Below are 20,954 nucleotides of genomic sequence, written 5' to 3'. Positions count from 1 at the left end.
GTTCATACAATCTTGCTCCACCTGTCAACAAGTGAAATATGTCACCATAAACCATACGGGCTCGTGCAACCCCTACCCGTCCCACAACAGGTTTGGGAGGACCTGACGATGGACTTTATTACCCAATTACCATCGTCCCAAGGCAAGACCACCATCTGGATCATTGTATATCATCTCTCAAAAGGGGCACATTTTATCGGGTTGCCACCACACTACACTGCGATTAGTTTGGCCACCCAATTCCTCCAGACCATTTACCGGTTACATGGCTTGCCTCGCACCATCATCTCCGATCGGGACCCCTTATTCCTTAGTCGTTTCTAGCAAGAACTATTCTAAAAATTGGGCACCACTCTTCGTCACTCCAGTGCCTACCACCCAAAAACCGATGGTCAATCGATGTCTTGAGTCGTATTTACGATGTTTTGCTAGTGACGAACCCTCTGCATGGCACCGATACCTTTACTTGGTCGAATACTAGTATAACACCACCCACCACAGTTCTATAGGCATGTCACCATTTCAGGCCATGTATGGAAGACCACCACCAGTCCTCCCTACTTGCCTGGCAGGATCATCCAACATTGCATCGATCGACGATACACTTCTCACCCACAAGCGCCTTCTGGAACAACTAAAAGCCAACCTTGAAGCCTCACAACACCACATGAACACATCGGCTAACAAACATAGGATCGACAAAAACTTCCAACCGGGTGAGTGGGTATATGTGAAATTGCACATTTACAAACAAGCTTCAGTTGTCAATCGCCACTCCCACAAGCTCTCCCGTTGGTATTTTGGGCCCTTCAAAATTGTTGCACGAATTGGAAAAGTGGCATACCGTCTCGACCTCCCTCTGTACATCCGCATCCACCAGGTATTTCATGTTTCACTACTCCGCCCCTGCTACAGCGACCCAAACAACCAGCACAAGCCGCTTCCAGCCATCGCACTCCGGTCCTACTACCAGCATCCATCCTCTGCTTCCGACCATCGGGCCCACCTAATTCTGACCAACATCAAGTTTTGGTAACATGGCAAGAATGCGACACCAGCGAAGCCTCCTGGGAAGAGTTTACCGATTTTCAAGAACTTTATCCAATCTTTTGGGCAGTTCATATGAACAACACCAATACATCGGTCAATCACGACCTTGAGGACTAGGTCGAAGTTTCCCCGGTCGGCATTGATAGCAACATCATAGAGGAAGGCCACAACACAAGGAACAGGCCCAAACGCAATAAGACTATACCAGCCCGTTATCTAGATTAAGAGACTGAACTTGACCTGCAAGTTAAGGTCAAACCGCTTTGTTCCAGTTAAGTAGGAATGGGTCAACAATAAAGCATGTGACCCACCAAAAGGGTAGTTGAAGCCATGCACGTTAATTTTCATGTTCCTTGTATTTCTCATTAAAACTTAGTCATAGGAATAAGTAGTTACAGTTTCCAGTTTTCAAGTATTTAAGTGTAATTTGTTTTTTTGGGTGAATATATGAGAAAATTGCTCCAAGATTCTCTCTCTCTCTCTCTCTCTCTCTCTCTCTCTCTCTCTCTCTCTCTCTCTCTCTCTCTCTCTCTGTGTGTGTGTGTGTGTGTGTGTGTGTGTGTGTGTGTGTGTGTGTGTGGAGTCTCGCCAACTCAAACAAGGCTATCAAACTTACTAAGCTATGTGCTTATAGCTGTTGATATATTGTGTTTTAGGTACTTCAGATGATCGCGAGAAGGTGAAAGCTTGATTGTACACATCCACCTGCAGCATCTGTGATTCCGTATGTTTTGATACTATGATATTTTTTAGATGATTGTATTTTGATACCTATGTTCTTTGATTTGGTTTTTAGAAAAACAATGATCTATCATTATTTTAAAAATGATTTTTTTTTTTGAAAAATTGGGACACGTTACAAAAAAAGGAAACGAGTAAATTGAACTATATCTATAGTTTTGTAATAATCCTTTTGCTTTGGTGTATATCTTAGTATAAAAGAATTTTTAAAGTTCTATTATTTGACGTTTAAAGAAAATGAGTTTGTCGATGAGTATTTTGCTTATAGAAACCCTTTTGAAATAAAATGTTTAGGTAGTTATTATTTTGAAAGAAATGAACTAAAGAAATATTATTCAAACATTATTTTGGGTCTAAAACCAATTTGATCATGGAACAATTCGTTGTCTTACATATTTTTCATTTTAAACTAGGGAAGAACCCCGTTTTGCAGGGTTGGATACGCCAAAGAAACAGACGAAACGGGGCGCTAATGAAACAGTCGAAACTGGAAGATTTAAAAAACAAAAAACAAAAACCAAAAAAAAAAAACATGTAGATTTGTCGCTTATTTTGAAATTTCATCGCCACTCGTTGAAATCAATGGGTCATCTGTGTTGATATTCTTCGGTTCTTCTTGGCCTTCAGGATACGTATCTGCTATTATTTAATAGATTTATCTCAACCTTCCCTTGGTGAGTGAACTTGATAGCATTGTTGCACAAAATTAATGTGTTCAGAACTTGGTGTGTTTTGGCACCAAATAATTCGGTAGATTTTTACCTGTCACATGATAAAAAAAAAATATATCAAATTATAAAACTGAATTGGGTAGATTTTTATAAGTACAATGTTGTTAATAAGAAGATGCTAAGAAACAAATGAAAGAAAGTACCTGATTAGTAGAGGTGGCAAAAATTGACACGACACGAAACTCGACACGAACCCGACACGAAATAAACGGGTTTGGGTAAGATATTTCAACCCGTTTAAATAAACGGGTTGACACGACACGACACGGAAATTAAATGGGTAAGGTTAGGGTTGAGAATTTCAACTCGAATATGACTCGAAAATGACCCGTTTATTTATATGCAATTTTTTTAATTATTTAAATAAACTAGAAAGATACAAAACCAAAACCATAAGTAAAAGAAAATCTTCGAATTGAATTGTTTTGTAATGTTGAAATGACTTAGCCGTCTAGATCAAGACTTCATTTCAGTTTTTCTATTCTCTCCCAAACTACCCAGTCTCTTTCACCACTCTCACATCCTCGTGGCCTTGTCATTCGTCTTCCCAAATCCCACTCTTTTAATTTTGTCATCTGAACTTGCTATGACTTCATCTATTCTGCCTCCAAACTATTAGTTTTTCCTTTCCGCCTACCCAACTTCTACTCTTTCAACATGCTCAATCTTTTAACCTCACATGACACAACATATTTCAAGGTATAGCCCTAACCCGAAACCCGACACGAACTCGACACGAAAATAAACGGGTTGACACGACACGACACGTTAATTAAACGGGTCGGGTTAGGGTCAAACACTTTCAACCCGTTTAGTGTTTCGACACGACACGATTGCCACCTCTACTGATTAGTGATTTCCATGCCCATGTAATTTACACCAATTTTCTCTCCATCTTTGTTAAAAACAGGTTCAACATATATTAAAAATGTTTTGGCACCAAATAATTCGGTCTCAAAAGTTATTTTTCCTTTTCCTGGTAATCCTTTTTCAAGAACTTCTCTTTCGAAGTCCTGGGATTCCTTTACACCGCCACCTTTGAATATTTCTACATCTGTTTTCCCAATTATATCACGTGCGTGGTATTAGAGAAAAAAAAAAGACATGGTTCAAAAATCTATTAACTTACAACAAATAATAACTTTGAATTAATAAATTTGATGATGATCATATTACCTCTTCTCGTAAACTTGGAAAATGATTATAAATGAAGCGATATCACAACTCGTTCATTAAGCTCAAATTAAAATGGATTTATCAGTCATCAATGGATCTCTTGAAAGTAGTTCATCATTTGCGGATGTCAAGAAAGAAAACAAACTGAATTGGAAGAAACAAACTCAAGGTCACCAGAAAAAAGTTATTGAGTTAGAGAGAAACGAAGATAAAACATGGTGGTTTTTGAGCACATTGTAACATATGACTGAAGTTCAGTGAGACATTAACTAACACTTGGTATGCAAATCAGATTTTTTCAATTCCACCACCATTGATGTCACCGTTTATGATATACTTCTAAACCTTCCAACGTAAAGGGAAAAAAACAATGAAAAAACTTATATTAAAACTATATAAAACACGAACATATAGAAGAAATTAAAGGAAACGCCCAAAAGGAGGGCTCAAAGAGAGCGATGTGTGTTATGGTCCATACCAACCAATAGTTTTCATATATGGTTTTTTTGATGTAATTAGAAATCCTTAATAATTTACATGCCTGATTTGTCGGGAAAATTTAAAAATATTTGAAGAACATGCATTGAGTTGACTTCTCTGCCCTCTATCTCCAACCGAAAGGGGCATGGGAATTTTTGCTTTGAAAATCTTATCGGTGAACGATAGTGTGTTGAAGTATGAGAACGGATTAAACTAACCATGTGTCATCAGAAGAAAAGAAGGGAGATTATCATCTTTTGGCAAAGAAATAGAGGCGGTGGGAATCTGGTTAAAACCCGGCGAGTACAAAGAATGTTTAGGAAAAGAGAAAGGTGGATTGATGCTTTTGTGGGTAAAGAAGATTCAAGAAGAAGATTAAAGTTGTAGATTTGAGGGGGTGATATAGAGGAGATAACACGTAGTTTGCCACTGAACAAAGAAACAAAAAAAAATTAAAATTAAAAATAAAAAACGCAGCAAACAAAAAAGAAAAAAAAAAATAACAGCCAAAGTACTGTTTACAAAGATACCTTGGAATAATCCACTATCGGGGAGAGGCAAAGACACATGTAAACCACTATAAAAAAAATTAGTAAATAAATAAATGCAGAAACTACAAAAAAAAAAAAAAAAAAAAAAAAAAAAAAAAAAAAAAAAAACAACCAATGAAATCAAAGAAACTGTTCCCTAAAAGTGTTTGAAATTAATCTATCTATATGTATAATGACATGTGTGTCATGTACTAAGCTTTGAGGTGAAGTCTACATGGTAAATACCACTTGTTGAAGAACTTAGGGGCTGTTTGGCTGGATCTGAATTTTTAAGATTTTAATTTTTAAGAGGTCTGAATTTCTAAAAGGGTCTAAATTTTTAAGATCTGAATTTTAACATGCTGTTTGGTTAGAACATCTGAATTGTTGTGTTGAACGGTAAAAATGACCATTTTACCCTTACGTACTATTTTTGGCTGAATACAACATTTTTGTTTTATAAAATAACTGAACCCACTTAATAGCAACCAACTTTACCGATGATTCTCAATAATAGCAACCAACATTTTTTGCACAAAAAATAAACACCAAGATTGCTCCATATGTTACAATAACTTTATCCATAAACATAAGAAGTTAAACAGGAAATATTGAAAATAAACAAAGATTGCATTTGCATTTTGAATTTTCAAATAAAACATTCAATCTTAACAATTGCATTTGCTTGTCAAATAAAACATTCAATCTCAACAATCGCATTTGCATTCGCATTTGTGTTTCAAAGGGTACCTTTCTACAACTCCCTTCTCTAATCTCCATAAAAGGTGGTTTTCTTCTTCCGTTTATGTATTACCCTCCACTATAGGTGCTGCAATGTAAAGGCAGATCAATCGGGGATTTTGCGCCATTACCTGCTATTATTGTTTCTCTGTGAAGATGAGATTCATGTTGGGTGAATAGCATCACCCCAGTTGATAGAAGAAATTCAGGACCTTTCATCTACAAAGCCATCCACCTTGTATAAGAACTTCATACAACTTTATTAACAACAAAAATAAACAGGCTTCATATAAACTTCATACAGATTACAATTTAAACCAAATATTGAAGATGTCAAAATTTGCCACGAGTTTTAATTTTTTCAAAATCAACTCATGTATTGTCAAAGAAAGTGAAGATAGTTTGAACAAAATATTGGTTTTGACAAAGAATCGAAAGATTCATCCTACTGATTGAAAATCGAACTAAAGCAAGAATCATCAAATTAGAACTAAGCAACTACATGAAAATCAAGCAAAATATACCTGATATGATTTGGAGATGGGAAATCAAACTAAAGCCCTGTTTCACTATAAGACGATGGGAGAATTCCACAATTTCGTCGTCGTTGCTGGAGAAGAATGACCGGGGATGGGGAGATGCGTGATTTGAATGGAGCCGACACCAGCAGATGGTGACAACGACGACAGTAGTGGGTGGAGGCATCGATGGCAATGGCGGACATAGGCGGAAATAGCGCTGCAGACGGAAACGGCGATGGCTGAAAGATGGAATCGGTTTAAAGAGGGAGTCGTAGTTGAAGGGACGTCGATTTTAGGGCAAAGGGCAAGAGCGGAATAATTTTATTTGGAGTGGTAGGCATACGGAGGTTGCCGATCGGAGAGGGGGTGGGAGGGAGAAGGGGCCTGCAACAGTGTTGTGTGCGATGAGTGCAACGGAAGTCCGGTGATGTTCAGGTGATAGCGGAAGAATGGGTCGACGTTTGTTAATGAAAGGGAAGACGGAAAGGAGTGGTGTACGAGGGCAAATGAGGAATGCGCGTTCCTTTTTTTAATTCAGATACGTCCCAAAATCTGAAAAATTAAGAGGCAGTTTACAAATTAAGACCTATAAAATCAGATGCTGCCAAACAATCTGGATCTTAAAAATTAAGAGATTGCCTCTTAATTTTCCAATTAAGAGGCTACCAAACAAGGCCTTAGTAAAATGTACAGTTTAATTCATTTAATGAAAATGTTTTTAGTGATTCTCTATGGTTTCTGATTTAGCACCCGTTTTGTATTAATTATATTGTAATTGAAAGAGTAAATTACACGAATGGTCCCTATGGTTTAGGGTAATTTGCGCGCTTGGTCCCTAATATATTTTTTTAACTCAGAAAGTTATTACTGTTTGTTTTTGTTACGCGTTTGGTTTCTACTGTTTGTTTTTGTTATGCGATTAGTCTCAGTCTCACCTAAAAAGACTATTATTTTAAGAGAAAAAAAATTGTGGGATAAGTAAGGTAAAGTGAGAGGGGTTGGTGTTGGGGTGTGTTTATTTAAATATTTTAAAAAATTAAGGGCAAAATAGTTTTTTTTAGGTAAGACAGGGACCAAACATGTAACAAAAACAAACAGTAGGGGTCTTTCGAGTCAAAAAATAAGTTAGGGACCAAACGCGCATATTACCCTAAACCATAGGAACCATTGGTGTAATTTACTCTAATTGAAAAGAGAACAAATAGACTGTATTTCCATCGGACATTGACATCACAACAAATAATGTTGTTTGGTTGCTAACTAGATTATGACCCGCGTAAAACGCGGGGAACATATAAAAGTATAAAAAGTTGGCACAATAGTTAAAAAGAAAGTAACAAAAATAAAATTAATTTTATTGGTAACATTGAAAAAACATTGAAATGTCTGAATATATATAACCGATGAAGGACCTTTTTGTAAACAATGTTTTTTGTTTTATTAGTTAGACGGTCTTGTCACATATGAGTACCTTCAATATGATATCTTTTTAATTTATACTCTTCTTAGGTTCGGGAACCAATGTCAATTGTCTTTTTTCTTTCTTGTTGATGTATCAATTAATGAAATACAAATTGGTGCTACATTTGGAGCTTTTAGTGCTATTAATCGATTTATTAATGATCTTCCAGTAAGTTCATGTGTTTTTCAAAAAAATTACAACTTTTTATATTTTCTTCGAGTTAATGTTTTATTGATTTATAATAATAATAATATGATTGGTGTAGGAGGGTCCTCAAACACTTGTGAGATTCGAGGTTACATAAGGAGGAATCAAATATATAAGATTATGGATTGTCTACGCATAGAGACATGGGATGAGAAATTGCATCTGGATTCGAGGTCGTAGAAGGGAGAATTGATTGAATCGTTGTGAAAGAAGATGTACGCATCATTGAAATTAGTGGGAGAATCTTTCTTATGTATCTTCCAGCACCATTGATCTTCATATTTTTTTCACTGCAATAAATTGAAAATAAAATAATGACTGTGTTAGTGATTTTCAAACCAGAACAAAAGAAACAAGTAATGAGGGATGAGGTTGACCAAATGATGATGTCATTAATAAATTTCTTAATTTTAAAAATAATTTTATTTTTGGTGAGATTTAATCGTCATTAATAGATTTCCTAATTTTAAAAATAATTTAATTTTTTGTGAGATTTATTTGACATTAATAGATTTCATAATTTTAAAAACAAATTTATTTTTGGTTAGATTTAATTGTAATTAATAGACTTCCTAATGTTAAAAGTAATTGTCATTAATAGATTTCATAAAATTGGTCGACCAAAAAAAAGTTGACCAAATGATGATGTCAGCATAACGATCTAACAGTAGAAAATATATGAATGAAACAAATCAATGACTCTGATTGTTGAAAGTGATGTCACAAAGTTTCTCTTTTAATAATATTTAAAGATTATCGTTAAGATAAAATTGGAGTGTTACATAATTTCTCACTCTTCTTTCCATTTGGAATCGAGCTCGTGTTCTTGAGTGACATTCCCAAATTTAAAGTCACAACGTCGACCTTCAAATAATTTCCCACAATAACTCTCTTGTTTTTCAATATTTTACTCAACCATGCCGGTTTCAATATCAATTATCTTTAAATTTCATAAAAAATAGCCCTTGAAATAAACTAAAATTTGATATTATAATAAAAAATAAGCACTTGAAATAAATTTTAAAATATTACATTTCGTTTGTCCGAATCAAAATGTTAACCACGAATGTCATAATGACACGCCATTAACATTTTCTATCTTTGATTAGGATTGACTGGTCTAAGCCAACCGTTCCACTTTGATCAATTTAATAAGTCCATCGTGTAGAATCAATCACTCAACTTGATTGACAAATTACAAGTGTTGACGGTTATGAGAAGTAGTTGAGGTTGATCTTGACCGTTTTGGAGCGATCGATCATAGTCATATAGAAACACCAACATATTTCTCTTAAATTTTTAGTATTTAATTTCGTCGTTTCCAAATCCCTGAACTCACAATCTGATCGATTATGGCGACTCTCACAGTTCCTCCGACACCGTTTTCTCCCCACGACGATGCCATTCATTTATATAAAGCTTTCAAAGGTACATCCTTTAATTGCTCAAGTCAACTTCACCCATTTTCTTTACATCGTTGAATTAACGATTCGATTTTGAATGATGACATGATCAAAATCTGATTTTGATCGACACCCTCTTTTGTTTTTTCCTGATTCTTTATTAGAACGCAATTGTTTAGATTCGATCTTGGTCAAGTTTATCAATTTCACTTCTGTTGACTTCAATCAGGATTTGGATGCGATACTGCGGCAGTGATTAACATTCTTGCGCATCGAGATGCAACGCAAAGGGCGCATATCCAGCATGAATTCCAGAGGATGTATTCCGAAGATATTCTTAAACGTTTGTCTTCTGAACTTAGTGGCAAATTAGAGGTATATAGTCAAGTTTGACTTTCGATAGTTATTAAATTTCAAAATTGATGACAATACTCTAGTTAGATAGATCTGTAGACTGTTGTTAGATCTTGTTGACTAGAAAAGGATTGAGATAAAAAGATAAAAGCATCAAAGTGAATTCTGAATTTGGATTATATTAAGTTTGACTTTTGAAAATTATGTCACAGACTGCAGTTTTGCTTTGGATGCATGATCCAGCAGGAAGAGATGCCATTATATTAAAGCAGGCATTGACCAAAGATTTCATTAATCTTGAAGCTGTAACTGATGTCATATGCTCTCGAACTCCTTCCCAGATACAAACTCTCAAGCAAATTTATCACTCAACTTTCGGGACTTACCTTGAAAAAGACATTGAAATTCAAGCTTCCGGGGACCACGAAAAGGTCAAATCTTTTCCACTTTTTTATCAATCTATCAAGTTTTATTTATACATTTGCAAAAAATGTTATTTTTCCAGCATCTCATGGGCCAGTCCAAAAAACATCATGTAAGATATAAATCAGGTATAAAACTATCACCTTAGTCGTTGGCATAAGAGCTTTGTTCCTACAATGAGCCAAATCCACATTGGAATTGAAACAATATAGTAATTTCTTTGTGTATCCACATTGCTTAGTATCATTTTCTGTTGTTTAGGTTATAGAAAGACATCTTTTGATTGAAAAGTTAAGTTCTTGTGTAGATATTGCTTGCTTTAATAAGCAAACCACGTTATGAAGGAATGGAAGTTGATAGGGACATGGCTGCAAAAGATGCAAAGGAGTTGTACAAGGCTGGCGAAAAGAAATTAGGAACCGATGAGAAGGTGTTTGTGCACATTTTCAGTGAAAGAAGTAAAGCACATTTGGTTGCTATAAACTCATTCTACCATGACATGTATGGAGGGTCTCTAAAAAAGGTTAAAAAATATGTCCACACATTTCTACTCTACAATTTTGAATCCAAGCTTTTGCTAACCAAATGGCACATATTCTTGATTCTGAATCTTGACCATTTTGTAGGCCATAAAAAGTGAAACTTCGGGATTATTTGAACGCGCACTTTTGACAATCTTACAATGTGCTGAAAATCCCGCAAAGTATTTTGCAAAGGTGGATTTTTTATTCAACCAATTCTTTGCTTTGTTAAATGGCGTACTCCCTTTTTTTACAATATTATATTGATATGGAAATCAAAAATGTTTGTAGGTGTTAAATAAGGCGATGAAAGGCTTGGGGACTGATGACACGACCCTTATAAGGGTGATAGTGACAAGAACTGAGATCGATATGCAATATATAAAGTCTGAGTACCATAAAAAGTACAAGAAAACTTTGAATGATGCGGTCAAATCCGAAACATCGGGCAATTACCAGACATTCCTTCTCTCTCTTCTTGGCCCAAATCACTAGGCCAAGGTGCTTATCATGACTTCTTGTGTTTGTGCATGCTATGTATTAAATCTAAAATTGCAATATGTGCTTGTTTTGATCCTTATACACCTATATGATTCTTGCTTATAAGATTGATTAAATTACTTTAATTTTAAACCAAAAGTTGAATATTTTACATTCTTGCAAAAGAGTTATCCCTCCAACAACCAACTAAACAGACCCACAACGCCTCCAAGAGATATAAATCAGGTATACAAAAGTCTGACATAAGAGCCGGACAAATAAGAAGCCAACTCACATTGGATTTGAAAATCCCACAACTATAACTATTAGCTAACTTGAACCCTTCACCATTTCAAAAAAAAACCATGAACATGATCTTAGAAAATTTTATTGAAAGATTTGAACATTACCTACGCTTCTTCTAAGCTTCATATTCATCTGGGGTTCGTCTTACAAAAAAATTGAACCCCATAAGTTAAAAGCTAGGAAACTACCATCTAGAGTTTCTGAAAGTTATTCTTCCAACAACCCTGAACTGATCCACACTGTCTTATTCTAGGAGCAATGTGAGATGTAAATCAGATACACAATAGTCTCCAAAGTGGTTGGCATAATAGCACATTGCCCACAAGCATACCGCCCGTAACCAACTTTGCTTGGGGCTACCATCTATTCTTAGAAACCAAGGCTAGGTGAAAGTACAAAACTACCCTCTAAGATCCCGACTCTATTTCCCCTACAACAACTTCCTTCTCCGTATCATCACCATATCTATAAGCAAAACTCGATGGTGGTCTATCAACAGAAAGAGTACCTTCCAACACCTTCATCACTTCACCAACCGAAGGTCTCAAAAATGGCTGATTTTGCATACACCACAAAGCTATCCTCACCACTCTTTCAACTCCACTCAAATCCTCATTATCTAAATACTTCTGTTCTATAATCACTTTCTCCATCACTTGATCCAAACTATAATCTCCTGCTGCATCCCTACCACACAACACAATCTCAATCAACAGTTTCCCAAGCATGTAAATATCTTCCTCTGATGGAGACTGGTTTGATGAAGACGATGAAGATGAACACAAAAAACTTTTAATCCCAAAATCGGTCAATTTTGGAACCATTCTTTCATCAAACAACACATTTTCAAGCTTCAAATTTCCATGAGGAATGCATAATTGACATTCAGTGTGTAGATACGCAAGAGCACGTGTAACCCCAAGAGCAATATCAACTCTTTTTTGCCAATTTCTTTCAATTTGATCCTCAAATACCCATTTGTCAGCAGACCCATTTGAGATATATTCATAAATTAACACCACCTTCTGTTTCGGCTCAAAGCAAAACCCTTTTACAGACACTAAATTCCGGTGGTGGGTGCCACCCAAGACTGCTGTCGCCTTCACAAAATCCTTCTCCGACACCACCGTTCCCTCCACCACCTTCACCACCACTGCCATTTTTTCCGGTAGTACCCCTTTGAACACTGAAGACCCAAGAGGAGTTGAAAATCCCGAAGTGAGTTCTTCCACTTCCTTGAAAGATAATCGAACAAGTGCAATATTATTAAGGTTTGTTTTAGCCCCTATAACTATCTTCTCAGAGTTTTTTCGCCTTTTATGATAAACAAACAAAAGGGTAAACATCTGAATCCCTAAAATAACCGAAACTGTCACTAAAATTACAAAAGCAATTGCCCCTATAACCTTTCTATAGTTACCTTGAAATGGGAAAGATATTGATTTAGGGGCGGCATTAGGGTTGCCACCCTTGGTGGCAACCGCCTGTGGGACTAAACAAACCTTCAAGAATGAAGTTGAAGGGATTGAAGGGCCTGTAGATCCACTAATAAACCCGGTTCTTTTCAAAGTGCATAAACCCGACCCATCATTCTTTGAAGTTAGTGCTAAACACGTGGTGTCATTTGAGCAATATTCTTTACAAGATTCTTCACTCAACATCATATCGATATCATGAGGAGGGTATAATCCATAGAGAACGGTTTGTTTCATTAACAACATGCTTGTATGATGTTTACAGTTTGCTAAATCAACCATTTTCTTGCACCCGGAACCGGAATCAGATGAAGGAATGGAATTCCCCTCGTCTACGGAATCGGAATACAAACAACCACAAATGGGGCCGGTGGAATTATACCCACAAACGCTGTATAACCCACAAGAACCAAACACGTTGCATTGATCTTCTACAGCTTGCCAACCAACTTTCCAAGAACGAAGAACATTATTCCATGAATATATTCTCAAGTTCCCATCTTGATCGATTCTAAGATGCCTTAAATTCACAGAAGTGTCACCAAAATCGGTACTTGATATTGACCAAATAACTTTATTACTATTATCGTATAGACCCAAAACGCCATTTGAATCGAATCGAACTTCTTTGATTGTTGCACGTGAAGTGCTCAAATTGGGTTTCCAGTAAGTGATGTTGCTTTCCCACATTAAAGCGATCCCTTCTGGACGGATTACAAATGTGTAGTAACTGGTAATCGATTTTGTGGAAGGGGGTCGGAGGTTTTGTGGGTACTGGAGAAATTGGCCGGGGAGCAAGGTGTTGGTCGGCCGGTGAAAGCTTTCCCAAATGACTGTATTTTGACTGTCGATTAGAACCAGATTGCCGTTGTTCAAGAGGGTGACGGATTCAACTCCTGAATTTGAAGTATTACTACTCCAAACTATGGAATTACTAGGGTTTTCGAACAAGATCAGTCTCCCATCCATGGAAAGTTTCAATGTAGAATTGATTGGAACCCTAACACCACCACCAACAGTCCAAACAGGCAAATTTGCTGTTTTGAGACCTAAATTGTACCTAATCTCGACTACGAATTCGCCACCATCTTTCTCGAAAAACCCAAATTCGAAAATCCCATTTTCAGAGACCAAGTTGTTACCTTTACGATTACCATCGACATAACTATCAGAATCATAAGCAGACCCTGAAATTTCAAAACCTAAAGGAGCTGAATCCATGGGATTTTTATCGCATAGCACGCAATTAGCGAAACCCAATAGGACTACAAGAGCGAAAGCAGAGCAAGAACAAGAAAATGTGTTGAAAGAGACGATTCTAAAGCTCTTACCTTTGATATTCTTGATGGGTATCTGAAAATCCATGAGAATAAACAAAGATTCCAACATTTTTAGCTTAAAGAAAGCAGAAAAAAATATTGTGCTTTTGTGGGTATATGAGTGATGGGAATGGGAAGCAAGAGAAGATGAGGTTTGTTGGTTTGAAGAGATTATTTGTATTTGTTGGTGTGGTGTGGATGCAAAGTGATGTAAGTGGGGCAAGAGACGCATGTTGAGTGATCGAAGACGAAAGTGTTGTATTGGTCCATTATTTACTTATTTTAAATTTTAGATGGCGACCTATTTTGAATCTTGAAAAGATAGACGTAAAAGAAAACAAAACTTCATGTGCTTTTTGTGAAGATCGAGGTTACTATGATAAACTTGATTCCTTCTTGTCTTTTTTCCCACTAATCATGGTATCTTGTTCACTTTGCTCCTTAAATCACTCATGCAACTTTTTATATGTGTGTAAATCGTTTTTTTGTTGTCAGTAAAAATAATGTTTTTAAACAAGATTGAAATTTGTAAAAATAATAATTAATTAAGTGAATCGTGAACATTTGAATTCAAAATATGGTTAGAATCCAAGTGAAAGAAACAAGTAAATAAATGCCATATTACCTAACTGAATGAAATGTAATAAACCTAACAAAATAAAGAGTTTTTTATAATATGAAAATGAAGATGAAATTCTGATAGATGTGTACAACATTGTATTAAAGACAGACTTCCCTATTTGTGCAATAGTATCCACATGTTTGTCTTCACAATTCAAGTTATTGCATGCATCGTCTTAAAGACAGATTTCTGTATTTGTGCAATAGTATCCACATGTTTGTCTTCACAGTTCAAGTTATTGCATGTGAATTTGAATACTGACGAACTACTTTATGGTTTTATGGTAATGATGAAAAACGAGAGAGATAATAGGTTATATGTATGGAAAAAACGCCCTCAAAACATATATTTCATTCTTTCAGATAGCTTTTCTAGGAAAAAAGATTTAACATGCATCCGAAAATATCTCGTGGACTTCAACTTTTTATTGAATACTAGGTGTGAAACTCGTGTATTACACGGGTTGATTTAAAAAAAGATTACACGCTAAAGTGTAAACAAAAAATATTTTTTAATGTACAACTTTAGTATCATATATATGATATTTAATACTTTACATATATAAGTATATATGACTTTAATTTTAAAAATTGAAACAAACCAAAAATTGACAAGTGAATAATATTTATTTCAAAAGTACCACAAAATGACAAGTGTCAAAAACTCATGAGAGATTGACATGTGGCAAAAAAAATCTTCAGGTATTAAGGAGGATATATCTTAGGCCTACTCTCACAGTGAGTCTTGGCTCACCCCACACAAAATTGAAGTGAAATATTTATTATATATGGTGGCGGACGTAGAAATTATGATAGAGTGGTACAATTTTTTTTTCTGTCTAAATATAATAACATAAAAAAAAGTACTAGGACATTAAACTGATCCATTACATCTTAATATTTAAATTTGACATTTATGGGTATACATATTTTGAAACTCATCCATTACATCTTCAATCTTCACTTTCATAAGTGCTTCTTTTTCACCATAAGAAATCATGACAATGTTCAAAAAATATCACCTATTTTATTACATAAGTTCGTCTTCAAATACTTCATCGCAGAAAAATATCTTTCGACTGTTGCGATTGCGACGAATAAAACCAAAACCAACTTCAACAACATATAAACCATAGAATAAGACCGATGTTTCCTCGTTTCCACCATCAAACGAGAAAGGTCGGAAATTCATTGCAAACTAGTGAACTGTTCATCTTTATGCAAAGTGTTATAATATATCTCAAGTTCACCATCAAGTTACATATTTTCCGCATCATCAAAGGCTTTTGTGTACAACTCACTCAACTTTAACAACTTTGTTTTGTCAAACTTAGCAAATGAATCACAATGACTCAAAGCCACCATGTATTCTATTAATTGGGTGCTAAGTTCACTAAATCGGTCCCCGAATTCTATGATTTGCATATCCATAACCGTTCTAAAAATTTCAACTTCAAAATGAAACTGGTTGGTAACTTTAGTATTACGGCCTCTCAATGTGACATAATTTTCCGTCATCTCCACAATTTTTTTTTGAAAGAGCATCATCTCCACAATATTAATATTATGTTTTTGACAAAAAGAGAATACATTCGATAAAAGTTTTGCAAACCCCATGTCTCTTAAAGACTTCAATACCTCCATTGTCCCTCTAACCAAATAAGTTGCTTCTAAAATGTCTTGATCCTTTTTTTGAAGATGCTTTGACAATACGTTTGTGAGGTGTAAAATTCCATACATCAAATGTAAGTAAAACACGAAATCAAGTGTCTTGAAATATCTTAAGATACCAAATGCTTGATTTTGGTTACTTAAAATGGATCCTTCATCTTCGACATAAGTAAGTATGTTAAGAACCTTAAGAAATAAGTTCATCAAACTTGTAACTATTTTGAAATATGAACCCCATCTTGTATCTTCCGCTTGAACAAGAGAGTTCTCTTGATTTAACCCTCTTCCAGTTTCAAGTACCATTTCCAATTGACTTTTGCACCCTTTCTTTTTTACTTTCCCATAACATGTCTTATCTTATACATGAACCACCTACCACATTAACCACCAAAGAAAGTTGGTCAAAGAAGTCTTCAACATCATCATGCTTCTTTGCTACACCCACAATAACTAACTGAAGTTGGTGTGCAAAGCAATGCATATAATGCGTTGAATCATTATCTTGTGAAATCAAAGCTTTTAGACCATTGAAAACACCTCGCATATTTCTTGCCCCATCTTAACCTTGTCATCTTACACGATAAAAAAATATTAAAGATTAAAGCGAATAATATTCAATCAAAGTTCATAATAAGGAAAAAAAATTAATTACCTAGGACATACTCAACATGTTACGGGTAAAAATTTCATTTATGGCCGTTTTAAGAGTCAAAGAGGATGTATCCTTCACGTGCACAACTCCAATCTTTCCTTCACCACTCCAAGGTTGTTGACATATCTCAAAACTATGGCCATTTGTTCTTTTTTTGATAAATCATTAGATTCATCAACAAATAGAGCAAACACATATTTACCAATTTCTTTGCAAATACTTAAAATTATCTCTGTTGAAAAGCATTCAACAATTTGCTTTTGAGTCCTCGGGCACATCACTTGATTATTTTGAGGAGCATTTTATAAGGTAACAATGTGAATGCCTTCATTATGATCTCTAATGAAAGATAATAACTAATGTATATTTTTAATGCACTAGTTTTTAATTTGTAATTCCTAGTTTATCGCATCTAAACCACACCTTACAGGCAGCGAACCCGATCAAGTATAATATAGTTTTGATAAGCAACGGTGTTGAACTCAAGGGGAATGGTAGTGAATTAATTTAGAATGTTTGATTATAGGTTACACAAAACACACGAAAGCAGTAAAGAAAGGTTTTATGGAATTAAATTTCAACAAACTTCTAAATAGCAAATATCGATAAACTGACCGAAGACAAATATCTTTAGGTACTTTGGTTTAGACAAATTACATCTTAAAATCATAGATAATTGCGCACACAGACTTATTTATTCATGTTCACCGATTTATAATATGATTAGCTTCATGTTCACTAATACTAATCCTTTGATTTCAACACAACTATTAATTCATTAATCAGGTGAACAAAAAATCATGCAAATCAGTATTTAGTTCATATTAAGCAAGATTTGATCTTATTTAACCCTAGTGGTCATAGGAATTAAATCATGTAGAGAATGGTCATTCTACTTATGCACACACATTAAAGTTCATTACTTAATTCCAAACCTTAGGTTTTGGTCAAAACTCTAATGGACAGCTTCAATTCAAATCAACATAGTCAGATGGTCATCTAAACTCTATCAATTAAGCAATAAGGAATAAGTAACAATCTCTAACATATATGGATCTTGCAGTCTAACTTGACAAAATAAATTAAACACGAATAAACAATCCAAATAGCAATTAATCCACAAAATCAAGGACTCATCTAATCATAAACACAAAGCAAAGGGTTTTAATACCCAAATCAGAAAGTAAATACATATAAAATCATATTGAAACTCTAATCTTGGTCGGAACAACGAACCACATGATTGCAGGCATGAGTCTACTCTCCAGTCATTCAAATCTTTTCTCCTATCAGCTTAACAGACTTTCGACTGCCTTCTACCCTCAAAACGGCTTTTGGGGGTTTATAATCGCATGAATTGATCTAGGGTTCTATATATATCATTAAGTCTAATTTTCGGTTCTATTCATAGGTTTCATCGTCAACACGGTATGTTTGATATCCAACACGGTGTGTTCTTCATTAAAATCTCGTATTCCCCAAGTCAGTGTCAAGAATCACGAAGCTTCTATTCAACACGATGTGTTTGTGATAAACATGATGTGTGCGTTTGGAATCAACATTTTGTCAAAACATAAAATTTGTCCGAAATTGTGTCTAGTTTTCTGAACATTTTGAATCTCGTCAATTGGAGTGACGAATCACGAGATTTGGCCAAAACATTGACGGGGGGTCAAGTTGTCCAATAACATCCTTCTTTGTCTTCTTTTTACCTTCATCTCCCGTTTTCCTGCTCCTAACTTCTCGTATGCTTCCTTTTTGTTCCGAGCATGTCTTCGCTACTACAAAACATATTTTGAACATAATAAGTATCTTTTTTTCTAGAATTAACACAAAATGTAGCATAAAATAATAATGATAATGTATGAAATATATAACTAAATAAGCACACATCAAAATACCCCACACTTGACTTTTATTTGCTCCAAGAAAAACTGAATTTTAAAATACCAATATCGCACAAGACAATCCAAATTGAACCTACCCATTATGTCGAGACCGCAACACATATATTTGTGTCTATATTTTCCTAAGAACCTCCATAATCCTAAATACTCACAATCTTCATAAACACTTGCCTACTTTTTTTGAACAACGTTCATTTTATGCATCCCTCCGAATCCATCCCCAGAAAACTTTCTTAACCTCATGGTATTTTTGGTTAAACCCCCAAGCATACGTATTGAAAAATAACCTAGAAAATAAAAATACAATAAATAATTTGACAACTTTCTCCTTTAACTCTTTGATGAAAATATTTCGTCGTCTTCATAGCTTTGTAGATTCTTCAAAACTTGGCAACTCTTTTTTTTCAACTTTTTTTTCTTTGTTTTTTTCACAACTTTGTTTTAACATACTCGCTTTTTTCACTCAAAACTATAAACCTTAGAAATACATATGCTTAAGCAAGGGGATTTAACTTCAATATTTATCGATTACATGTATTAGTCTAGTGTGCAATGACTACATAAGCTCTCCTGGATACATTTCAAGTACACGATGCTAAACATATTGTGTCCCTCAAACTAAGCAAAGTTGTGTTTTTGCTCCATGATGTCACTAAGATAAGGAGGCCATAAATACATTATAACATATGTTAGCTCAACTAAACATATAGGTTCGGATCGAATCATCAAACACAATACTAGCATGGAATCCTAATAATGACAATTGCTTTTATCATAATTTTCTAAATTAACCTAGCAATTTTTATGATGATGCAAAAATATTTTCTTTTCAAAAATCATACTTGGATTCTAATAATGTAACCAACCCCCTACCCCACACTTAATTCATGCAATCTCCCCATTGCATGTTATGCAAAATAAAGAACAAGTAAAAAGGGAGAAAAAGGAATAGACTTCCCTAAGATAGAAGTGGCAAGGTTGATTTTCTTCTCTTTTCTTTCTTCAGATCACATTGGCGTGGGAACAGCTCATCCACGCCTTGGTTGTCATTCGTCTCGTGTGGTTGACATCTCCTAACATAACTGGAAAAAGCACTTTGGAACGCTCTTGGAATGGAATAAAGAAATCTGGAAAATGTCTGCCTTGAGTAAGGGGAAATCAATGACTTGAAAATGTTGACTGAGGCTTAAACACGTCGAGTATGTATGGAAATACGCGGTGTTCTTCTATTGACCATACGAAGAATCACATACTTTGACCTGGACATGTCTTGTTTAATTGTTACAACAACGTGTTTGTTCCCCCCACGACATAGGAAAGTGTCAACCATGTCATGACAGTCGTGATTATACTTCTGCTTCGCGTCGAAATAAAACTCCATGGTATGGGAACAACTCTTCCATGCCATAGGAATCAATGTATAGTTAGAAACGCCACTTTTTGAAATATTAATCCTTCCAAATATCGACGCACACCCGATACTTGTTAAAAGTTGTGGCTCTCGATTGTCAACTTCAAATCCTCACATGGCTTTTTCTCTCATGACAAATCTGCTTTCGACCCCAATTTTTGAAATTATTAAAGCATCCGAAGGGCATAAATTATGCAAAGATCTAACTAGTCAAGAGTAGCAAGAGTTTGGTCTTCTACTTAACCCCCTCGATTCTGTAACATCCAAAATTATGGTATGTATTAAAACCCTAAGGATTGATAATATTTTCATAAATAGTCCCTTAAGTACGCTGGGCGTACTTAAGTGCACGCTTAGCGTACTGCATGGAAGCGGTCGTGGAGGAATCAGGGTACGCTGGGCGTACCTTGAGTTATGCGGGGTGTACGCGCCAGGATCACAAAACCCTAAATTTCCGGACTTGAGGCCTATTTAAACAACTTTAAGTCCCTTGGACTAAAACCTAGAGAGCCTCCACGACCTTAGAACGTCCATATACTCCTGGAAACCTTGTGAGTTCATTCTTGAGCCTTAAAGAGTGCATTTATGGTCTTTTTGTGGGTATTTCAAGAAGGAGTGGTCAAGCAAGCTTGGATCAAGTGGGTGCTTCAAGATCCTACACCAAAATCATCTTGCAAAGCTTCTAGAGGTAAAAAGCTTGCATCTTTCCTTTCTAATCTAGAGATCTAGCTAGGGTTTTGGTGGTGTGTCCCTTTAATGAACTTTGGACCTC

At 35.3% G+C, this 20,954-nt stretch overlaps 3 protein-coding genes across 3 annotated transcripts; 1 reads left to right on the top strand and 2 right to left on the bottom strand.

The window, feature by feature from the left end:
* The first annotated feature begins 8,737 nt into the window (after positions 1 to 8,737).
* Positions 8,738 to 10,987, top strand: LOC111903308 (annexin D5). Its single transcript, XM_023899083.3, has 6 exons — positions 8,738 to 9,067; positions 9,272 to 9,417; positions 9,609 to 9,827; positions 10,127 to 10,342; positions 10,446 to 10,535; positions 10,632 to 10,987. The coding sequence occupies exons 1-6, from the start codon at positions 8,992 to 8,994 to the stop codon at positions 10,833 to 10,835; spliced, it is 951 nt and encodes a 316-aa protein (XP_023754851.1). The 5' UTR covers positions 8,738 to 8,991; the 3' UTR covers positions 10,836 to 10,987.
* LOC111903307 (G-type lectin S-receptor-like serine/threonine-protein kinase SD3-1) lies at positions 10,931 to 14,155 on the bottom strand. Its single transcript, XM_042895790.2, has 2 exons — positions 13,933 to 14,155; positions 10,931 to 13,788 (listed from the first exon to the last, which is right to left on the bottom strand). Exons 1-2 carry the CDS (start codon positions 14,150 to 14,152, stop codon positions 11,534 to 11,536), a joined length of 2,475 nt encoding a protein of 824 aa, XP_042751724.1. The 5' UTR covers positions 14,153 to 14,155; the 3' UTR covers positions 10,931 to 11,533.
* A 1,643-nt stretch (positions 14,156 to 15,798) lies between these two features.
* On the bottom strand, positions 15,799 to 16,515 carry LOC111903349 (uncharacterized). Its single transcript, XM_023899128.1, has one exon. The coding sequence runs from the start codon at positions 16,513 to 16,515 to the stop codon at positions 15,799 to 15,801; it is 717 nt and encodes a 238-aa protein (XP_023754896.1).
* Between the last annotated feature and the right edge of the window lie 4,439 nt (positions 16,516 to 20,954).

This window comes from Lactuca sativa, chromosome 6, assembly GCF_002870075.4.
Source record: "Lactuca sativa cultivar Salinas chromosome 6, Lsat_Salinas_v11, whole genome shotgun sequence".
NCBI classification, from domain to species: Eukaryota; Viridiplantae; Streptophyta; class Magnoliopsida; order Asterales; family Asteraceae; genus Lactuca; species Lactuca sativa.
Note: the sequence above shows the minus strand (reverse complement) of the source record. Positions and strands in the feature narration are given on the sequence as shown.

Excerpts from the sequence above, each read along its gene's own strand:
- LOC111903308 (XM_023899083.3), top strand. The coding sequence starts at position 8,992 with ATGGCGACTCTCACAGTTCCTCCGACACCGTTTTCTCCCCACGACGAT. Across the intron at positions 9,418-9,608 it reads AACTTAGTGGCAAATTAGAG|ACTGCAGTTTTGCTTTGGAT; the intron begins GTATATAGTCAA and ends ATTATGTCACAG. Across the intron at positions 10,536-10,631 it reads CCGCAAAGTATTTTGCAAAG|GTGTTAAATAAGGCGATGAA; the intron begins GTGGATTTTTTA and ends AAATGTTTGTAG.
- LOC111903307 (XM_042895790.2), bottom strand. The coding sequence starts at position 14,152 with ATGCGTCTCTTGCCCCACTTACATCACTTTGCATCCACACCACACCAA. Across the intron at positions 13,789-13,932 it reads ACCCATCAAGAATATCAAAG|GGTCTGCTTATGATTCTGAT; the intron begins GTAAGAGCTTTA and ends TTGAAATTTCAG.
- LOC111903349 (XM_023899128.1), bottom strand. The coding sequence starts at position 16,515 with ATGGTACTTGAAACTGGAAGAGGGTTAAATCAAGAGAACTCTCTTGTT.